This window comes from Rhinoraja longicauda, chromosome 2 (assembly GCF_053455715.1).
Source record: "Rhinoraja longicauda isolate Sanriku21f chromosome 2, sRhiLon1.1, whole genome shotgun sequence".
Taxonomy (NCBI): domain Eukaryota; kingdom Metazoa; phylum Chordata; class Chondrichthyes; order Rajiformes; family Arhynchobatidae; genus Rhinoraja; species Rhinoraja longicauda.
The window spans coordinates 76,316,539-76,334,091 of record NC_135954.1 but is presented as its reverse complement, the minus strand read 5'-3'; the positions used below and the strand labels follow the sequence as shown (position 1 = coordinate 76,334,091).

Here is a 17,553-nt window from a genome sequence, read left to right as displayed (position 1 = left end):
ACTTCATTAACGTTCGCACGTAACCTGAAATACTTCGTGGTAAAATGCTGATTTATATAATTCCCACTACGTTCACATTTGCTTTCCCCTGTTACGCATTTGGTGCAACTTTGAATGTCAATTTCCACCCTGGGCAGTATTGGTTTGCTCCGGGTAGGGTGTGTGGGTGGGGGTGGAGGTAGAATTATTCACTGGTGGGAGGTGGCAGCGGCTGCAAAGGCTTCATTCTACTCCCTCATTCCCAAGGAAACCGGAGCGCGGCAGCAATCAGCGCTCAGCTGTGCAAGTGGCTGCTCGCCTTCAGCCAGGCGGCTGCAAGGGTTGCAAAAGTTGGGCACCCTTTAATTAAACAAACAGAATGAACGCGGTTGAAAGTAAAGTTGCCAAGAAAACTCCCAAAGGGGAAAGAATGGCCGAAGATGAGGAAAATCAGGAGGCGAGCCTGGCAGACGACGAGAGGGTGCAGTACATTGCAGAGCGCGTCGTGTGCTCGCTGAGACTGCGAGCAGACAAGTGGCTGCAGTTCATCCGGAGGGCAGAGAATCAGACAGTCCTGGCGGAGTTTCTGCACCGTGAGCGTTTGCTGGTGTGTTTCCTCAGCGGCGCCGGGCTGCTGGCAGCTTCCTTTGGGGTAAGGTCGCCGACTCTGCTGGGACCTGTTAAAAATTGCAAATCGTGACCTTTGTAACGACAAAAAAGCCTCTTCCCTCCCTCCCCCAACTGTTACCGAAGTCACCTGTTGCATACAGATATTAGGCGAAAAATGCGATTTAAATACCAAAGGAACCCAAAACAGTATTTTGGTATCTATTTAGTTCTGTTTGGCAGAAACACCATGTTACATTTTTTTCCATAAGGTAACTGAAGTGCTTTGGTTTGGTTGACATTACTTTTGTAAACAACATCCTGTGTTGAATTTCAGATTCAGGAATTTATCTTTGTCTTGTTAGGACCTTTCAACAATATTTAGAGCAGTAAACAGTAAAAGGGGCCAAAACACCAATCACTTAGCACAATTAGATCTTTGAAACTACCACCCATTTGTGACCTTCCTTTGTTTCAAGTCTGTTGAACACTTTGTGTGTTCAAATGTGTGCCCATCATTTCTGGACACTCTTACAGTCTTGTTTGAAAATTCGCAATCTGGTTTACTCTGACCTCCCCCTCCCCCTCTCCCTCTCCCCATAAAGTCCTGAAGCACCTCAAATATACAAATGGTATACAGTGTAATAATGCCAGATTTAATTTCCTCTTTGTTATCCTTCTCCAACCTTTGACGTTGTTGACTAATCCTTCCACTTCTAGTCAAGAGTGTTTTATTGTCATATGTCCTGACACTGAACAATTAAATTCTTACTTTCAGCAACACAACAGATATATAAACATAGTACTCTGTAAACACCATGATAAATAAAGTTCAGAATAAAAAAAACAATAATAGTGCAAAGACAAAGACAAGTAACAGTAAACAAAGATCAGAATAAAAAACAAACAATAGTGCAAAGACAAAAGCAAGAAGTAACCAGTAACTACACTATCATCTATCCGATGGAACCTTCCTTGCTTGCTTCCATTCATAGCCAGAGACTGGTCTCGAATGATCTCTTCTCTTCCCTAAGCCATTAGCTTGGTTATCCTTAGCTATTACCTATTTCTCTTCTACTTGCTGCACTCTGCACCATATTTTGAAAACACAACTGTGTATTTACTGTGATCTGCTTTGATTTTAAAATTCTCACCCTTGTTTTCAAGCTCCATGGGTTTGTCTGACTGGAAAGATTGCAGAGTGGATTCACTGGGATAGTCTGAAGAAGGGTCTCAAGGGTCACTCATTCCTTCTCTCCAACGATACTGCCTGTCCCATTGAGTTACTGCAGCATTTTGTGTCTATCCACCAGGATGTTGCCCCTGGGTTAGAGGATATTAGCTGTGGGGAGCGATTGGATAGGTTGGGCTTGCTTTTCCTGGAACAAAGGAGGACTGAGGTGTTTAAGGTTATGAGAGGCATAGAAAGAATAAATTGTTTTTAAAAATCCCAGTGGGTGGCGTGTAGGTTTAAGTCTAGTGGTAGGAATTTTAAATAGGATCTGAGAGGAAAGTTTTTTGTGTAGAGAGTAGTTGCTATCTGGAACAGGATGCCAGAAAAAATGTTGGAATCAGATACAATTACCCAACCAACGAGGCATTTGAACAGACGCTTACATAGTCTAGACACAAAGGATGCAATTCTGATGCTGGCAGGTGGTATTATTGTAGATGGTTAAAATGGTCTGAAGAAGGGTCTCGACCCAAAACGTCACCTATTTCTTTTCTCCAGAGATCCTCTCTGACCTGCTGAGTTTTTCCATCTTTTTGTGTCTATCTTTGGTTAAAATGGTCAGTAGGATATGGTGTCATGTCAAATTTGGTCATTTGCACAAATATCTTAAGACCCATGAAATTTCGTCACGTTACATTTCTAGTCAGTGAAATTAACATCTATTGCCCTGATCCCTTTGCCATTGAATGTGAATTTGTGCAGGTGATGTGCTGAGACTTCTCTTGTTAGGGGTGGTAAATCCTGGCACATGTGTGGCACAAATGGATTAAAACACTTGAAGACTCTCGGAAAGCAGTTTGTTGTGATGCTGCTGAGTAGGTGCTAAGATAACTCAGGGTGAAGTCGCTTGGTCTCGATACTGATTTGAAAACAGTGAAGATGATGAATTCTGTTCACGGGAAGAGGGGCTCATGGAGATTCTGTCTAAAGATCAATAGTAATGAGCGTATGGGATTTGGCCTAAGTGAGTATATGACCAGACGATTGGGAATGATTTGCTGTTTAGTAATGCTTGCAAGGTGAATATTAAGAAGCAAAGTAAATATTACAAGTAAAGAATGTTTTAGGCTCTTGGCAGCAACATGGGAGGAGGGAGAGTAGGTTAAGTTGCAGAACTTGTGATCTTATTGTGCATGATGTATATTTTGTACACATCTGGCTTGCAAATAAATAAGTAAATATTAATTGCCAACAACTAATAGTTCCAATTTTAATTTTTCAGCTTCCCTCAAATTTGAAAAATAAAGCTGTGTACATATTCAAGAAAGTTAAATGCCCCATTCTAAAAGAGAATTACAGAAAAAATCTTGTATTTGGTCATTTGTCTGGAACACCACTTAATCAAATAACTACACTGGTCGAAGAGGTGAGTGCTTTACTACAAGTGTGTAAAAAGACAAGAAGCTAAATTAATTCTACTTTAACAGGCTTGGCATGTATGAATGTATGCTTAATGAATTACTTTGGTAATCTACTAAATACATTGGATGGGATTGTGTTTAATGAACAGAAATTCTCCAGTGAATCATTAGTTACCCGTTCTACATATCTATTCAATGTATTTGCTTCAAATTAACCGATGAGGTGAAAGTCAAATGTTAGTGCATGAGCTTCACCACGTGACTTAGTAGTGGCACTGGATTATACTGAGTTGTGTGGAGGATGCACTGTGCATTTGGCTCTTTGGCTTTATGTTATTAACTCAAAATTGGCTGTGGAGTGGTGATATTTATATGGTCTATCTCTATCTGATGCAGTAGATAAAAGTATAGAGGTACTTTTGAGGGGCTGGATTGTGAGCACAGATGACAGTTCAGATCAAACCAAATCTGCAATACATGAGTTTGTGCCTTATAAAGCATATAATGAAATTCAGTTTGTTTTACTGTAAAATATTTATGTTCTAGAATAGCTGAAAAGATGAGTTTGGCATGTTACATACATGACTTATTATAGTGATAGTAGGATGAGGATAATATACAGAGTGGCATGGTGACGCAGTGGCAGAGTTGCTGTCTTACAGCGCCAGTGACCCAGTTCAATCCTGTCTACGGGTGCTGTCTGTATGGAGTTTGTACGTTCTCCCCATGACCTGCATGGGATTTCTCTGGGATCTCTAGTTTCCCCCCACACTGTGGGTGCAGTGGAGGTAACAGCAGTGTCTTTGTCAGGCTCAAATCATGCGGGTGAAAAAGGCAGTTTCAGTGGGAAATCCATTCAGCTCAAATAAGATGGATTGTTTTAACTATGGGGAAAATGGGACTCGTAGATCAGTTTGCAAAGACAGATAAAGCATAACGATTGCAGATAGTGACAGTATGTACATGCCCTGCTGGCAAGGTAGACAATATTAAAGGTGTTCACAGAAAGATAATCTGCACACACTTGAAATAAATGAATGAGAGCCACAAAGATGTGCTTTCAACAGCATGTCACTGATAATGGAATTGCAGCAGTAGTTTTGTGACAACTGTGATTGTGAGTGATCAAAATCTTGAAGCATGCTTAAATCCAGGTGCAAATTATTACCTGAAGAGACATCAACAATGTTCCATTAAATTGCAGCAATATGGTACTTAAATTAAGCCTGGAACACGTTTGGTCAGATCAGGTGTACTGTTCTTCACAATCGATACCTATAATTATGGCTGATTAGACACATTCTTAGTATTAATACAATTCATCAAGATCTAAGCAGGTACCTAATGTGAAATACAGATGTGCTTAAAGATTTTGCTACTGGCATCAAAAGTCATGAGGCACATATTTGCATTTTGCACCATACATAACTAAAATACTGCAGATGCAAACCTGTTCCAAAATCACTCAAAGCAAATGAGAAAGAACAGTAAAAACTGGAATGTCATGGAGTCCGAGTGAAAGTACAGCTTGACTGGATGATACCCAGTGTGCTAGTCCCCAAATCAAGCAGCAGTACTGCCGTTTCTGGTGATGACAGCAAGGCACAAAGCAGTACATGATAAATGGTAATCCCCGACCTGCATCCTAAAATTTGTATGCAATTTTTGTTTTTTAATGCAGGTTAAGCAGAATCTGTAAAAAGAGAAAGAGTTAATAATTTGGGTCAAAGATCTTATGTTTGTTTGTTTGTAACAAAGGATCTTTGACCTAAATTATTAACTTCTGCTTTTCACAGATGCTGCCTAACTTGATGAGCATTTATAGCATTTTTAAACATTTAAAGCTTTTGTAATGTGTTGAATACTACGAATCTTTACAAAAACCTCAAAGGCAGTATGAAATTTAGATAAATTAAGTACGAGTCCTGAGTTACGATGGGGTTTTATTCTTGAAAACTGTTAGTAACCCAAACAGTTCACATCAAAAATGCAGCCTCCAGGCAATTTATTTAAATAGAAACCAAGGCCAAGCAAGGGCAATATGTAGTTAAACCAGGAGCAATGATAGATAGTGCCACTAACTGAGTTCCTATACAGCAGAAGATGCCTGAAACACTGTGGCAATGCTGTTCATATATACAGTCTGCCCACAAGCCAGGCGTTTGTAACCTCGGGAGGACCTGTACTTGCTGATCAAACTGTTCGTCACCCGTCCAAATATCTTTAGAGTGATACCACTGTTTCCCAAGTATATTCAAAGAAATGCCTTGGATAATTATTCTACTTTTAACATAAATAACATTACATGAATAAATAACATAAATATCTGTTCTTTGCGTGCAACAGTTTTTGTTTGACGCAGAGACGTATAACTGCCACTATCATGAATGTACCTTGGATATATTCAGGCATCACAATTGCTGGTTAACTTGGAGGCTCATTAAAATTTAATGAAGTGCTTTTTCGAGCCCTGGGGTATTCCCTTTAATCTTGAGTAATGATTTTTTCACACTACTCACATCAAAGCCAGTCTGAAAACTTGTAAACCAGATTTGAGCAGGCCATAGACACACAGGACTGTGGATGTTGGAATCTGGAGCAAAAAAACAAATTGCTCGTGGAACTCAGTGGGTCAAGCAGCATCTGTGTATGGCCCTTAGAATTCCTCCAGCAGTTTGTTTGGAGCAGTCTGTTTCAGTGTTAAAGCAGACCAGAAAAATAATCATGGTCTGTTATTGTTGCATATACAGGCCGGTAAGCAAGAGGACGAAGGGGCAAAATTGGGGCTGGAGGAACAAACATAATCAGAACTGCTCAGAAGGAAGGGGGAAGAAAACATCATTGCAATTGCAGAGATTTTAGTGAAAGAAATTGAGATTTTAAGGGCATAGAAAGTGATACATTTTATAATAGAGACATGACATTATTCTGATGTCAGAATTTAACAATGGCTTGGCCCTACTGAAACATTCATTGTGCAAACTATTGCCAGCTTTATGGAATTTTGGCAGAAAGTTCATAATTGTCCTTCGTGGCTTTCTGGCTGTTAAACATACATTTTGTTCTGTATCAATCTGTAATAAACATTTTTAGTATTTGCTCCACTTAGATACTTTGTTCAAAACATTCATTTCTGCAATTGGAAATCAACTCTACAGGGCCAATTCACTTTTCTTCAATCAGGATTTTTTGCTACTGCATCTTCATTTTTAAAGGAACAGGCCCTTCGGCCCACAATGTCCTTGCTGAATATAATGCAAAGCAAAACTAATCACTTCTGCCTACTAATGATCCATACCCCTCCATTCCCTGAATATCCACATGCCTATCTAAAAGCCTCTTAAATGCCACTATTGTATCTGCCTCCAGCACCATCCCTGGCAGCACGTTCCAAGCACACACCACCCTTTATGTAAATAAAGTTGCCCTGCATATCTCCTTTAAATGTTGCCCCTTTCACCTTAAAGCTGTGCGCTCTAGTCTTTACATTTCCACCCAGGGAACAAGGTTCTGACAATCTATAGTTTTTTTGAAACTATAGACTCAAATCAGCTTTAGACTCAAATCAGAAATTCAAAAATAAAATCAGTCTAATGATGTCTAAATTCCTAATATTCCCTTTCAACTCATGTTGCTAAATGTGAACTGTTTACTTTGCATGGCTGGTATTGACTAACATAAATGAAAAGGTAAAATACTTCCAGTTTGAAAACCAACTCACACTTTTATTTAAAATCAAAACACACAGTGCTGGAGGAAATCAGCAGGTCAGGCAGCATCTGAGGGGGGGAAATTACACTTTCAGTTGGGACCCTTCAATCTGAAGTTGTGAACTCCTCTAGATTCTGGCTACTGCTGTTTTGTGTATTTCCGTCTAATACTTTCAGTTGTTCTTAAAATCCAATATCTCTCTTTAATATTTAGTTGACATTTTTTATTAAATACAAGAGTAAATTTAATAGAATAAAAACAAATTTGTACTTTATTCATTGGTTATTTTCTAGTCTTAATGATGTATCTGATTTTTGTTTTCAATGTCTTAAGATATTCATGCAATTTTGCACCCATTACAAACTTCTTGCTCTTGACAATTTATTTTCTTGCAACAGTGGTGACATGTTACACCCATTCAAACATTTCATTGTAGGTTCATTTGATTCTAATCATATATGTACTCACTTTTTTGTTACTGATGGAAATATCCTATTGTTCTTGGGTGACATTGCAATGCCTGTTTTTTTTGTTGCTTGGTTCGTTTGTTTAGCTGTTTGGCGGGTTGGTAGAAGAAAATCATTCTCCCATGTCATTTTTTTTACTCCAAGCTGGCCTGGGCTACTGATGTCCAGATATGTGTATAGGACAACAAAGCCATTGTCTGTTTCGCATGTCTAGCTTTATGTACTTGTTACCATGGAGTTAATAAGTAACTAGTGCAATCACTGCTAAACTGTTTTTATGGCCCTTCTTCCAATGAAATATTACATAACACAAAAATATTTAAGCAATCTTTTGTTTGATAGTGTTTAATCTAATGATGGTAATAGTTAAGAGATCACTAGAAAACTTATCTTATTTTCATAATTCCTCCAATTCCATAGCCCCCTCACTGGCAACCATGCCTTAAACTAATACTAGATGATGAAATGTCATATACATCTTTTAGAGTGCCTAAAAAGCACATGTTGCCTCTCATCAACTCAGTGGAATAACAAATTTACCACCTATGAAATGGAAGAGTGGTTCAGGCAATGTTTACAAATTCCATTTCCTTCCTGTTCTTTCAATTTTTTTGATTAAGTAGGTCCAGTCATCAATCTTCTACTGCAGGCGCACCTGACAACCAAACAACTTTTGTATGACCAATAATGATTGTGATACTTTTGGAGCTTTTTTTTTTGTAATTTGATATTTGAACTGCATGTGCAGGATACACCTGGTTAGATTTCCTAGTATCTGCTGCATAATGTCAGCCTCAGTTTTTGAGCTGTTGGATTCACTGCAGGGCATGTACATGGACTGGAACAGCTCATCGGCTCACAATGTCTGTCGAACATGATGCTAAGACCAATTCTTATCTGCCTGGACATAATCCATATCTCTCCATTCCCTGCTCATGTCAGCTCATGTATGTTCTACATTGCTGTAGTCTCCCCATTGCCAGGTAGAATTGAAAAAAAATAAGCAAGTTGATGGCCACCTAACACATTGGAAGAGGAAGTAAGCTTAGGATCTTCTGGAAACGTTGCACTCGGATCAATATACAGCATTGGATATTGGAGTGCAGTCCCAAATGCAGTAACATAGGCCATGGGTATAGCCAGTGTAGAAATGATGCAATAATTGGATTTTTATGGGGAACAGGCAAGTGATTCTGCTAATACTGACTTGGGGCCCCTTTGGTAAAGAGGGCAGAGTATTTCCGATTCAACCATCATCTGTGAAAATGTTCTTCTTTAGTGTTCCGCTCTGATATTAGAAGACTTTATTGATTGAGGCAATGATTGTATAAAGGGCAGAGAAAGGGAAGAGTTTTCTTTCAGTACATTTCCTGCCTTTCTAGCAAGGCGCCTTGCTGGACCTAAATGTGAGTCAAGTGGAAAATGTCACAATGGGTAACATGTTTGGAATGGAGTTGCTGAACCAGTGCCAGTATCAGTGGACCCATTTTCCACATTAATGATCTGAAATTAACTGGAATAGTACTGTAATGTAATGACATTTTATACTTAATTTTTTCATTAATTTCATATTCATACAATGCATCTTTAAAAATTGTTACCAGTCTTAGTTTGATAAATGCTTAGCATCTGCTCTATTTTTAAGGTGGAAGCCTGTTCTTGGGTCAGTTAGGTGCTGTGGTTGTTCTTTAAAATCTCACATGTATTATCTCATCTGAAAATTACGGCGAGCTAGGGATGGGAGTTTGTCATAGAAGTTTGCATGTGATACAGCATCAGGCAAACAAGGTAGAACCAAGTTTCTGAAGTGCAGCATAATATTCACATGCTACTGAGGACAGATTTATAACCCATAGATGTTCCAACAACGGCAAATAAATAATAATCTGGAACAGAACCTGCATATGATTTTTCTTTTCTCTCTGCCCTGCACACGGAGATGTGAAAGTGATATTTGAATTGTGCAGGGAAAAAAAAGTCAAGTATGAAAGACTTTGAGCAAGATTATTGACTGCACAGATCAAACTTTGCTGAAATGGCTTGGATACTTGATTTAAACTAGTGTTGGAAATAAGCAAAGATAAGTATCTAAATATTTATTTATTTTCTTAATTTGTGAGTGTTCAATGTGTTTTGTGACCCAAATCATACAGCATTGACAGAAACTGAATGGTGGCACTCTGCTGTAACTTTCCTCTCAACCAATCTGCAACAAGTCAATATTTGTTTAAAGAACATAAGCAATCACAGACTTTAAAAATATAATGTGCAATGAAATCTGCAAAGCTTTCAATATTCCTGGGTCTTGCTACACTTTTTAAAAATTTGTAAAATGTATCAGTCATAATGTGCATTTAAACCAATTAATATTTTCTCGATGTTTTCTCTAGATCTTTGTACCAGTCCTTTCAAGCAAGAGAAACCACAGAGCATGGCCACACTTTATTTCACAAGATGTAGATCGCCATGTCGAAGCTATTAGAAACAAGATTTATGTTGTGAATGGTCAAGCGATGGGAAGGACCCTCCTCCCTATACCAAGTGCAACAGGAAAACTAGGAGGCAACAATCGGAATGGGAATGAGAACAAGTAAGAGCAGTTGGTGAAAGTGTTAAGTAGGCATAATAGACAGAGGTGAACTCAATTCATTTATATATCTTAGCAAGCTGCAGTGCACTTGGATTTCTGTTAATTATTTACTTTAGAATCATTAATATTTGTGTCACCAATAATTTGGAAAGACCGAGTGATGTTGCTGTTGATGTGCAATGCACAATGAGGGTATATTTGAACATTAAAAGACACAAAGTGCTGGAGTAACTGAGCAGGTCAGGCAGTATTTCTGGAGGACATGAATCGGTAACGTTTCGGTCCGGGTCCATTCTTCAGACTGATTGTAGTAGGGGGAGAGAAAGTTGGAAGAGAGATGGGTTAGGACAAAGCTTGGCAATTGATAAGTGGATACAGGTGAGGGGGATTTAGTTGGTAGAAGGGTGGATAATGGCTTCACATTTCATGCCTCTTTCCTTACAGCCTTTTGTCTTCCTTTCATCTTTAGCCTTTGGCCATCTGCCAATAAAACGCCCGTTACCAGTATCCACCTAATACTTTTGCCAGGCATTATCCTACCCGCCCCTCTCTTCCAGCTTTCTCCTCCTTACTTCAATCAGTCTACAGAAGGGTCACAACCTGAAATGTAACCAAGCGTCCTCCATAGACGCTGCCTGATCCACTAAGTTACTCCAGCACTTTGTGTCTTTGTTTGTAAACCTGCATCGGCAATTCCTTTAGTCTACATTTGAACAATACCTGCTGTGTGGTATAAATGGCAGAGCTTAATGTGTGCAAAATTATGAAACTTGTACAATTATCACTTTTACCACTTAATTTAGTTTTACCACTGAATTTAGTGCAAAATCAGTCCTATTATGTCTCACTTGCTAGTAATTGTTTAAAACTAAATGTTGAGCTCCATCTTGTTCGTGTTAAATACAAACGTATCTAACATTTTTTTACTATTAATCATTTGGATAAAAGTTGATTTCATTAGTCCAACACTTCCAGTTGTCTAAATTCTGGAAAGAATATAACATAGCATGTTTGAATGCTTTTTACCTTAAATCATGATGAATTATATTGTATCTGCGTATTTTTGAAACTTCCTTGTGATTGATACTTTTATTTAATCATAATTAATATTATCAAATAAGCCGTTACTTAGTTATTGCAGGTGGGACTTTCACCTGGCACAGGTTTCTCCAGTGAACACTTGTTCCTCAGGTAGTTCAAAGAAAAGAACATGAACAACAGTTGGGACTATCTCATTTTATATATATGGCATCATGTGGTATTTATTAAGATGAACATAGACACAAAATGCTGAAGTAACTCGGAGGGACAGGTAACATCTCTGGATAGAAGGAATGGGTGATGTTTTGGGTCGAGACCCTCCATTAAGACGCCACCGAAGATAGAATTTTGAGTTGTTTTATGGTTTGAAACAGAATTGTCCAGTTTTCTAAGCTAGTGAAATCATTTCTCAATCCTCATCACAATGTTGAAACTCCACCATCAACAAGTTTCTCACGAGAGTGGAGCTAAATACTGAACAAATGAGAAAATGCTGCCAGAGTATGACTGTAACCCGTTGGCTATTATCTGTTTTAGTTCATAAGTTATAGGAGCAGAATTAGGCCATTCGCTCCATCGAGTCTCCTCTGCCATTCAATCATGGCTGATCCATTTTCCCTCTCAACCCCATTCTTCTACCTCTCTCCATAACCGTTGAGATGCTTATTAATCCAGAATTTGTCAATCACAGCTTTAAAAATACCCAATGACAGCCTCCAAAGCAGTCTGTGGCAATGAACTCCACAAATTCACCAACCTCTGACTAAAGATATTCCTCCCCATCTCCTTTCTAAAATTATGTCCTTTTATTCTGATGCGGTGCCCTCTGGTCCAAGATTCTCCCACTCTCTTTAGGAGCTCTTACTTGGAACAAACCACTTAGTTGATCATATAACTAATCACCATCCTGTATATTACTGACAAGTGGACTATCTACCGCATGCCCCACAAAGCATGGAAGAAATATGTCCAATATTGGTAGTATCATCCTCTTGTCAGCATTAAGGCTCTAATTACATTCATTGGGTTTCAATGGGCAGGCATGTCATTTACATACTGAATACAGTCACTCTACTTCATACACCATCTCAGATTATCAGAAGAGCAGCACAAAAAAAATTTGTATGCTTTCAAAGCCTCCATGAAAAGTTGAAAATACCCATTAACGCACGGGAATCCCTTGCCTTAACCACTCGATGTGGAGAAGTAATATTTGGGATTGCACTGAGAACTTGGAGCCTCTTTTCAGGAAGGGCAGGGAAGTCCAGTAAAAATGGTAGCAATGCACTACCTCTTATATTATTCGCTCATCTGCCTCCTTAAACATTTCATTCCCCACTTATGGCAGTCTGGATCCCTCATTAGGTTCATCAGCCGCCCTAGAATATGTGGACTGGAATGGAAATGTGTCATTCCTGGTCTTGAGGGACTGCCAAAGGGGCAAATTCTGCTGTTTAGCTTATTTTAATTTTACTTAATGAATCCAGTTTGATTTTTTGTTTTGAACTTGAGATTTAAATAAGTAAGATAAAACAGTAAGACCCGCGGAATATTTATTAATTACAGAATTATTTTTGATTAAAAAGATTTGTTGTTTGCCCTTTGGTCATGTTTTATGACCTCCAGTGCTTTTAGCACCATCCGGCCCGCACTGCCAGGGAGCAAACTGACGAAGATGCGGGTGGATGCTCCATTGGTGTCCTGAATTACCAACTACCTGACTGGACGACCACAATATGTCAGGCTGCAGAACTGTGTCTCGGACACGGTGGTGAGCAACACAGGAGCCTCACGGGGGACAGTCCTCTCTCCCTTCCTGTTCGCCATCTATAACTTGGTCATGCCATCTGCATGAGTTTTCAGATGACTCTGCAATTGTGGGCTGCATCAGTGAGGGGAGGGAAGCTGAATACAGAGGTGTAGTCATCAACAGCTTTGTTGAGTGGTATAGGCGGAATCACCTACAGCTCAACACCGACAAGACTAGGGTTAGTGTGCACTTTAGGAGGAGAGGAACACCCCTGTCCCCTGTCTCCATCAATGGTGTGGATGTGCAGTTTACCAGGGAGTACAAATACCTTGGAGTGTACCTGGACAGTAAACTGGACTGGTCCAGGAACGTTGAGGCCCTGTACAAGAAGGGACAGAGCCGGCTGTAGTTTTCGAGAATGCTCCACTCCTTCAACGTCTGCAGCAAGATGCTGCTGACGTTCCACCAATCTTCTTCGCTGTCATGTGCTTGGGCAGCAGGGCGAAAGCTGCGCACGCCAATAGGATTAACAAACTCATCAGGTAGGCTGGCTCCGTCCTGGGGGCGGAGAAGGTTTCATGGAAGGTGGTCTTGGAGGGGAGGATGCTCCTCAAACTGCGGAGCATCCCGGACAATACAGCTCACCCCCTCCATGACACACTGGCCAACCTGAGGAGTAGCTTCAGCAACAGACTGGTTCCACCAAGATGCAGGATGGAATGCCACAAGAGATCCTTCTCTGTGGCTATTAAACTGTACAACTCCGCCCCTCTCTGTCGTGGGGTAGACTGAGAATGACTCCACGTTCCCCCCCTCCCCCAATCTTTGCAGATCCCCAATCTCCATTAGTCACTTTCATGTTTTATGCAGTTTGTGTTTTTATGACTGTTGGCAGATCAATTTCCCTCCTGGGATCAATAAAGTTCTATCGTCGCCACCAAATTAGTTTGTGCTTATTACTAAATTTTGGGTACCACTGAGTCTACAACTGTCTGAGAAAGCAAACATTTATCTTGGGTATTGGGTATGGTGCAAACCTTGTACCTGCCACACAATGGAATTTTAAAATGAATCCCAACAAGTCAATTGCTTTCTGCACTGCCTTTGTGCTCTTCCATATCTGGACTCTCCTTGTGCAGTACATGGAGACTGCAGGGCATGTGCAGCAAGATCAAATGATGTATAGTGGGGTTTTTTGTGTCACCAGTGCAAAATTGTGTGATGCAAATAAGGTTTTCGGGACTTGCTCGCTGAATTATGTTGGAACTTGCAACTTATGTTGGAACTTGCAACTTTTTAAAGGACATGTGTTTCTGTCAGGGAGTTTGACACATTCACTTTCATCTGGGTACTCTATGACAGTATTTGCTGCACGATACTATCAGGCTAGTTTGATTATTAAGTGGACTGGCAGCCTCTGGTCCTATTCACCCACTCCCCAACTCCTTCCTGATCCACATTACTACCACTTAATCCTTTTATTACATCCTCATGATTTTTTATGTCCACTGCCACAAACAACCCCAGTCTGCTGCAATACCCGCTACCTCGGTGATTTCCATTATCCATTAAGGATGGATATTGTTGAGAAAATAATTTGGTGTGAGTGTTTTGATGTAAGGCTATTCTGTACGTGACCCTTGAGTCTTGTGTGCTATAGAATATCATTGCTAGGGACCTCGCACAAAATATGTATGCCCCACCCTATGTATCTTTGTGTTTTCAGGCATTTGTAATTACTAGTCGGTTATCTTTTGTAATATTGTGAATTCATTGACTTTATTTGTGCAAATCATAATTCAGCTCCTTTTAACCAGAATTAAAATTTGTCCATGCTAATATTATTTCTTAATTATCTTAATTATTACAATTTTCAAGAAATTTGGCTTGTTAATATCTATTTGTCCATCTTTTATTTGATGGCTTCCATTACATATTGTTGTAAAGAAACCCTTCATATTGAAGGGTCTCAACCCAAAACGTAACCCATTCCTTCTCTCCAGAGATGTTGTCTGTCCCGCTGAGTTACTCCAGTTTTTTGTTTCTGTCTTTGATTTAAACCAGCATTTGCAGCTCCTTCCTACACATATTAAACATGTCTTCTGCAATATGTTTTATCCGGAGTGCAATTTAAATGCATAGTAAAATCAAATGTAAAATACCTTAACTACAAAATATTTGACACTATTTGAGATTTAATTGCATGAAATAAAATTGTCAGCTGTAGATTATCATGTGTAATTATAGTCAGTGGTCCATCCTCGTCAGTTGTGTCATTGCACGGACATGTCATTGTGTGTGAAGAAGGGTCTCGAATTGAAACGTCACCCATTCCTTCTCCCCAGAGATGCTGCTTGGCCCACTGTTACTCCAGCTCTTTGTGTCTATCTTCGGTTTAAACCAGCATCTGCAGCTCCTTCCTACACACGTATCATTGCACAATATCATTTTTTAACGTTCTGTTAACTTATGGCCATCTTCAAATCATCCATTTCTGAAAATAAAGTTTTGTATTTATGTGTGATCTTATTACATCTCAATAAAATTCACAGACATTGAATTATTTCCAGATCCAGGTAAATTATTTCCAATGTAGTAGATTCCCATAAATACCAATGAGGTAAATATGCACTGATCCCACTACAAATCACCTACCACCACAACAGATTTATATTGCATGCTGTCTCACTGGCTCGCCAATCTGCATTGGACCACATGGACAACAAGAACACGCACATCCGGCTGTTGTTCATCGACTACAGTTCGGCATACAATTCCATTAATCCTTCTAAATATATCGTCAAACTTGGAACTCTGCCTCTGCTTGTGTAGAGAGAGCAGCACTTCCTCCTCACTGACCATCAGCAAAGGGGCGCATCTTGACTGTTTGCTCAGTCTCATGCTCCACTCTCTCAATGCCCATGACAGTGTAGCCAGACACTGCTCCAATGCCATCTTTAAACTTGCCGATGATCCCACTGTTGTTGGACGAATAGCAGGTAATAATGAGTCAGAGTACAGAGGGAGATTGCTAATCTGATTGAACGATGCCAGAACAACAATCATCAAGACCAAGGAGCTGATAGTAGACTTCAGGAAGGGAAAGCCAAGGATCCATGAACCTGTCATGAAGCTCAGCGAAGCAGAAAGTCAACATCTTCAAGTTCCTGGGTTTGAGGAGATTCTGCATGTCACCGAATGCTCCATCAAACTTCTACAGGTATAAGGGAGAGAATGTTCTAACTGGTTGCATCACGGCCTGGCTCAAAGCTTGAGCGCCCAATATTGGAGGCTGCAGAAAATGGTGGAAATTGCCCTGTCCATCACAAGGTATTGACCTCCTCACCATTGAAGGAATCTACACCAAATGCTTCCTCAAAAAGGCAACAAATGTCATCAAAGACCCACATCACTCTGGCCATCTCATTGGCGGATAAAAGGTAGAGAACAATTGCCTCCAGTTTCAAGAACAGCTTCTTCCTATATCCATCAGGAAACATTCTGCACAACCTTAACCACAACTACCTCAGCATTGATCTACTATGGGTCTTGATTTGGTTGCAACATGTACTACTATGTTCTTTGTTACCTAATATTACTGATAATTTATTGGATTATTGATTATTTGTTGCCTTGTTGCATCAATGTACCTGTAATGCAGCAGCAAGTAAGAATGTGATTGTTCCATTGCAAGTGCATATGACAATGAAATAACTCTAGCAGCTAATCGGTTTTATTTGGTGGCAAGTGAAAGAAGTTGACTTTTGGAATACACCTTCAAATAGTTGTGTGGATCTTTAATAATGTTGAAAGGTGTTACATAATGTAAGAAACATCTTTGAATGAAGTATTAGTGAAATGTTGTTTCATGCAATTTAAGTTATGTGCAAATGGTGAAACAACACTCCTCTAATACTTCATTCAAATGCATGTTTTACATTAGGCCAACCGTTCCGTGTTTAAGACCCACATCCTTCTAATTTAGGTGGGAGAAACAGCCAAATCAAGTCAAGCTGTCCAAGTTGGTTCGGATTAACTAAGAATAATGTTCAAAATCTACCAACATCTACATGGCACTTTGATTTGAATTACTTGCAAGTAGATAGTCACTTTATACATTGTGTGTAAATATACATTGTTTCAGAATGTAATAGTGCATGATTGCATTATAGTTTTAAGTATTTGTCTTTCTCAGTAGGACAATTGCCACGCAGGGTGTTAAAATATTTTCAATCAATATTTAGCAGGATCACTTTCTTTTTGTTATGCTGCTGTGTTTTCTGCCTTGAAAACCAGACATTAAAAAGTGTATGTTTTTGTTTGTTTGGGAGATCTGTTTGGTTGGCTCTCCCACCTCCTTACTCTGCTTATACTTTGTGAAAGTAAAGCACCTAAGTAGGTTGGAGGCCAAATGGAAATTAAAGGAATTGAAGAGAAATGTGAGAAACTGGGGCTATGGCATACTACTAGAGAAGAGATGGACAAAGGTGATTGATTTTATTTTTATATAGACTTAACATTATGAGTATCTAAGCTTCAGATTTTTTTGTTTATTTTTGGTGGTGTGCAGCCTTAAAATGTGTTGAGAAACATTGGTGATATATTGCTTTTCAAATAACTTGTCAAGTGCAACACCTCTCATCAATTGTGAAAGCGTGGTAGCTGTTTAGACAGACCTTTTGTATCCTTGGTTAAGCATCTGTTTCCAATGCACAGATTGAATTTATTCCAAATACATTATACCGTAAACATTTTGTCAAATAATATTATTTCATTTCTTGTGTAGGAAGTCCTGTTAGATGTTGTTAAAACAG

The 17,553-nt window shown here is 39.4% G+C and overlaps 1 protein-coding gene across 1 annotated transcript in view; it reads left to right on the top strand.

The window, feature by feature from the left end:
• Window positions 1-264: 264 nt before the first annotated feature.
• Window positions 265-17,553, top strand: part of LOC144605954 (dynein axonemal heavy chain 11-like) — a 261,975-nt gene continuing 244,686 nt past the window's right edge. Inside the window, exons 1-3 of the mRNA XM_078421667.1 lie at window positions 265-631; window positions 3,042-3,185; window positions 9,749-9,948. Coding sequence (XP_078277793.1) covers window positions 359-631; window positions 3,042-3,185; window positions 9,749-9,948 — 617 coding nt within the window. The 5' untranslated portion in view covers window positions 265-358. The remainder of the gene's footprint in view (window positions 632-3,041; window positions 3,186-9,748; window positions 9,949-17,553) is intronic.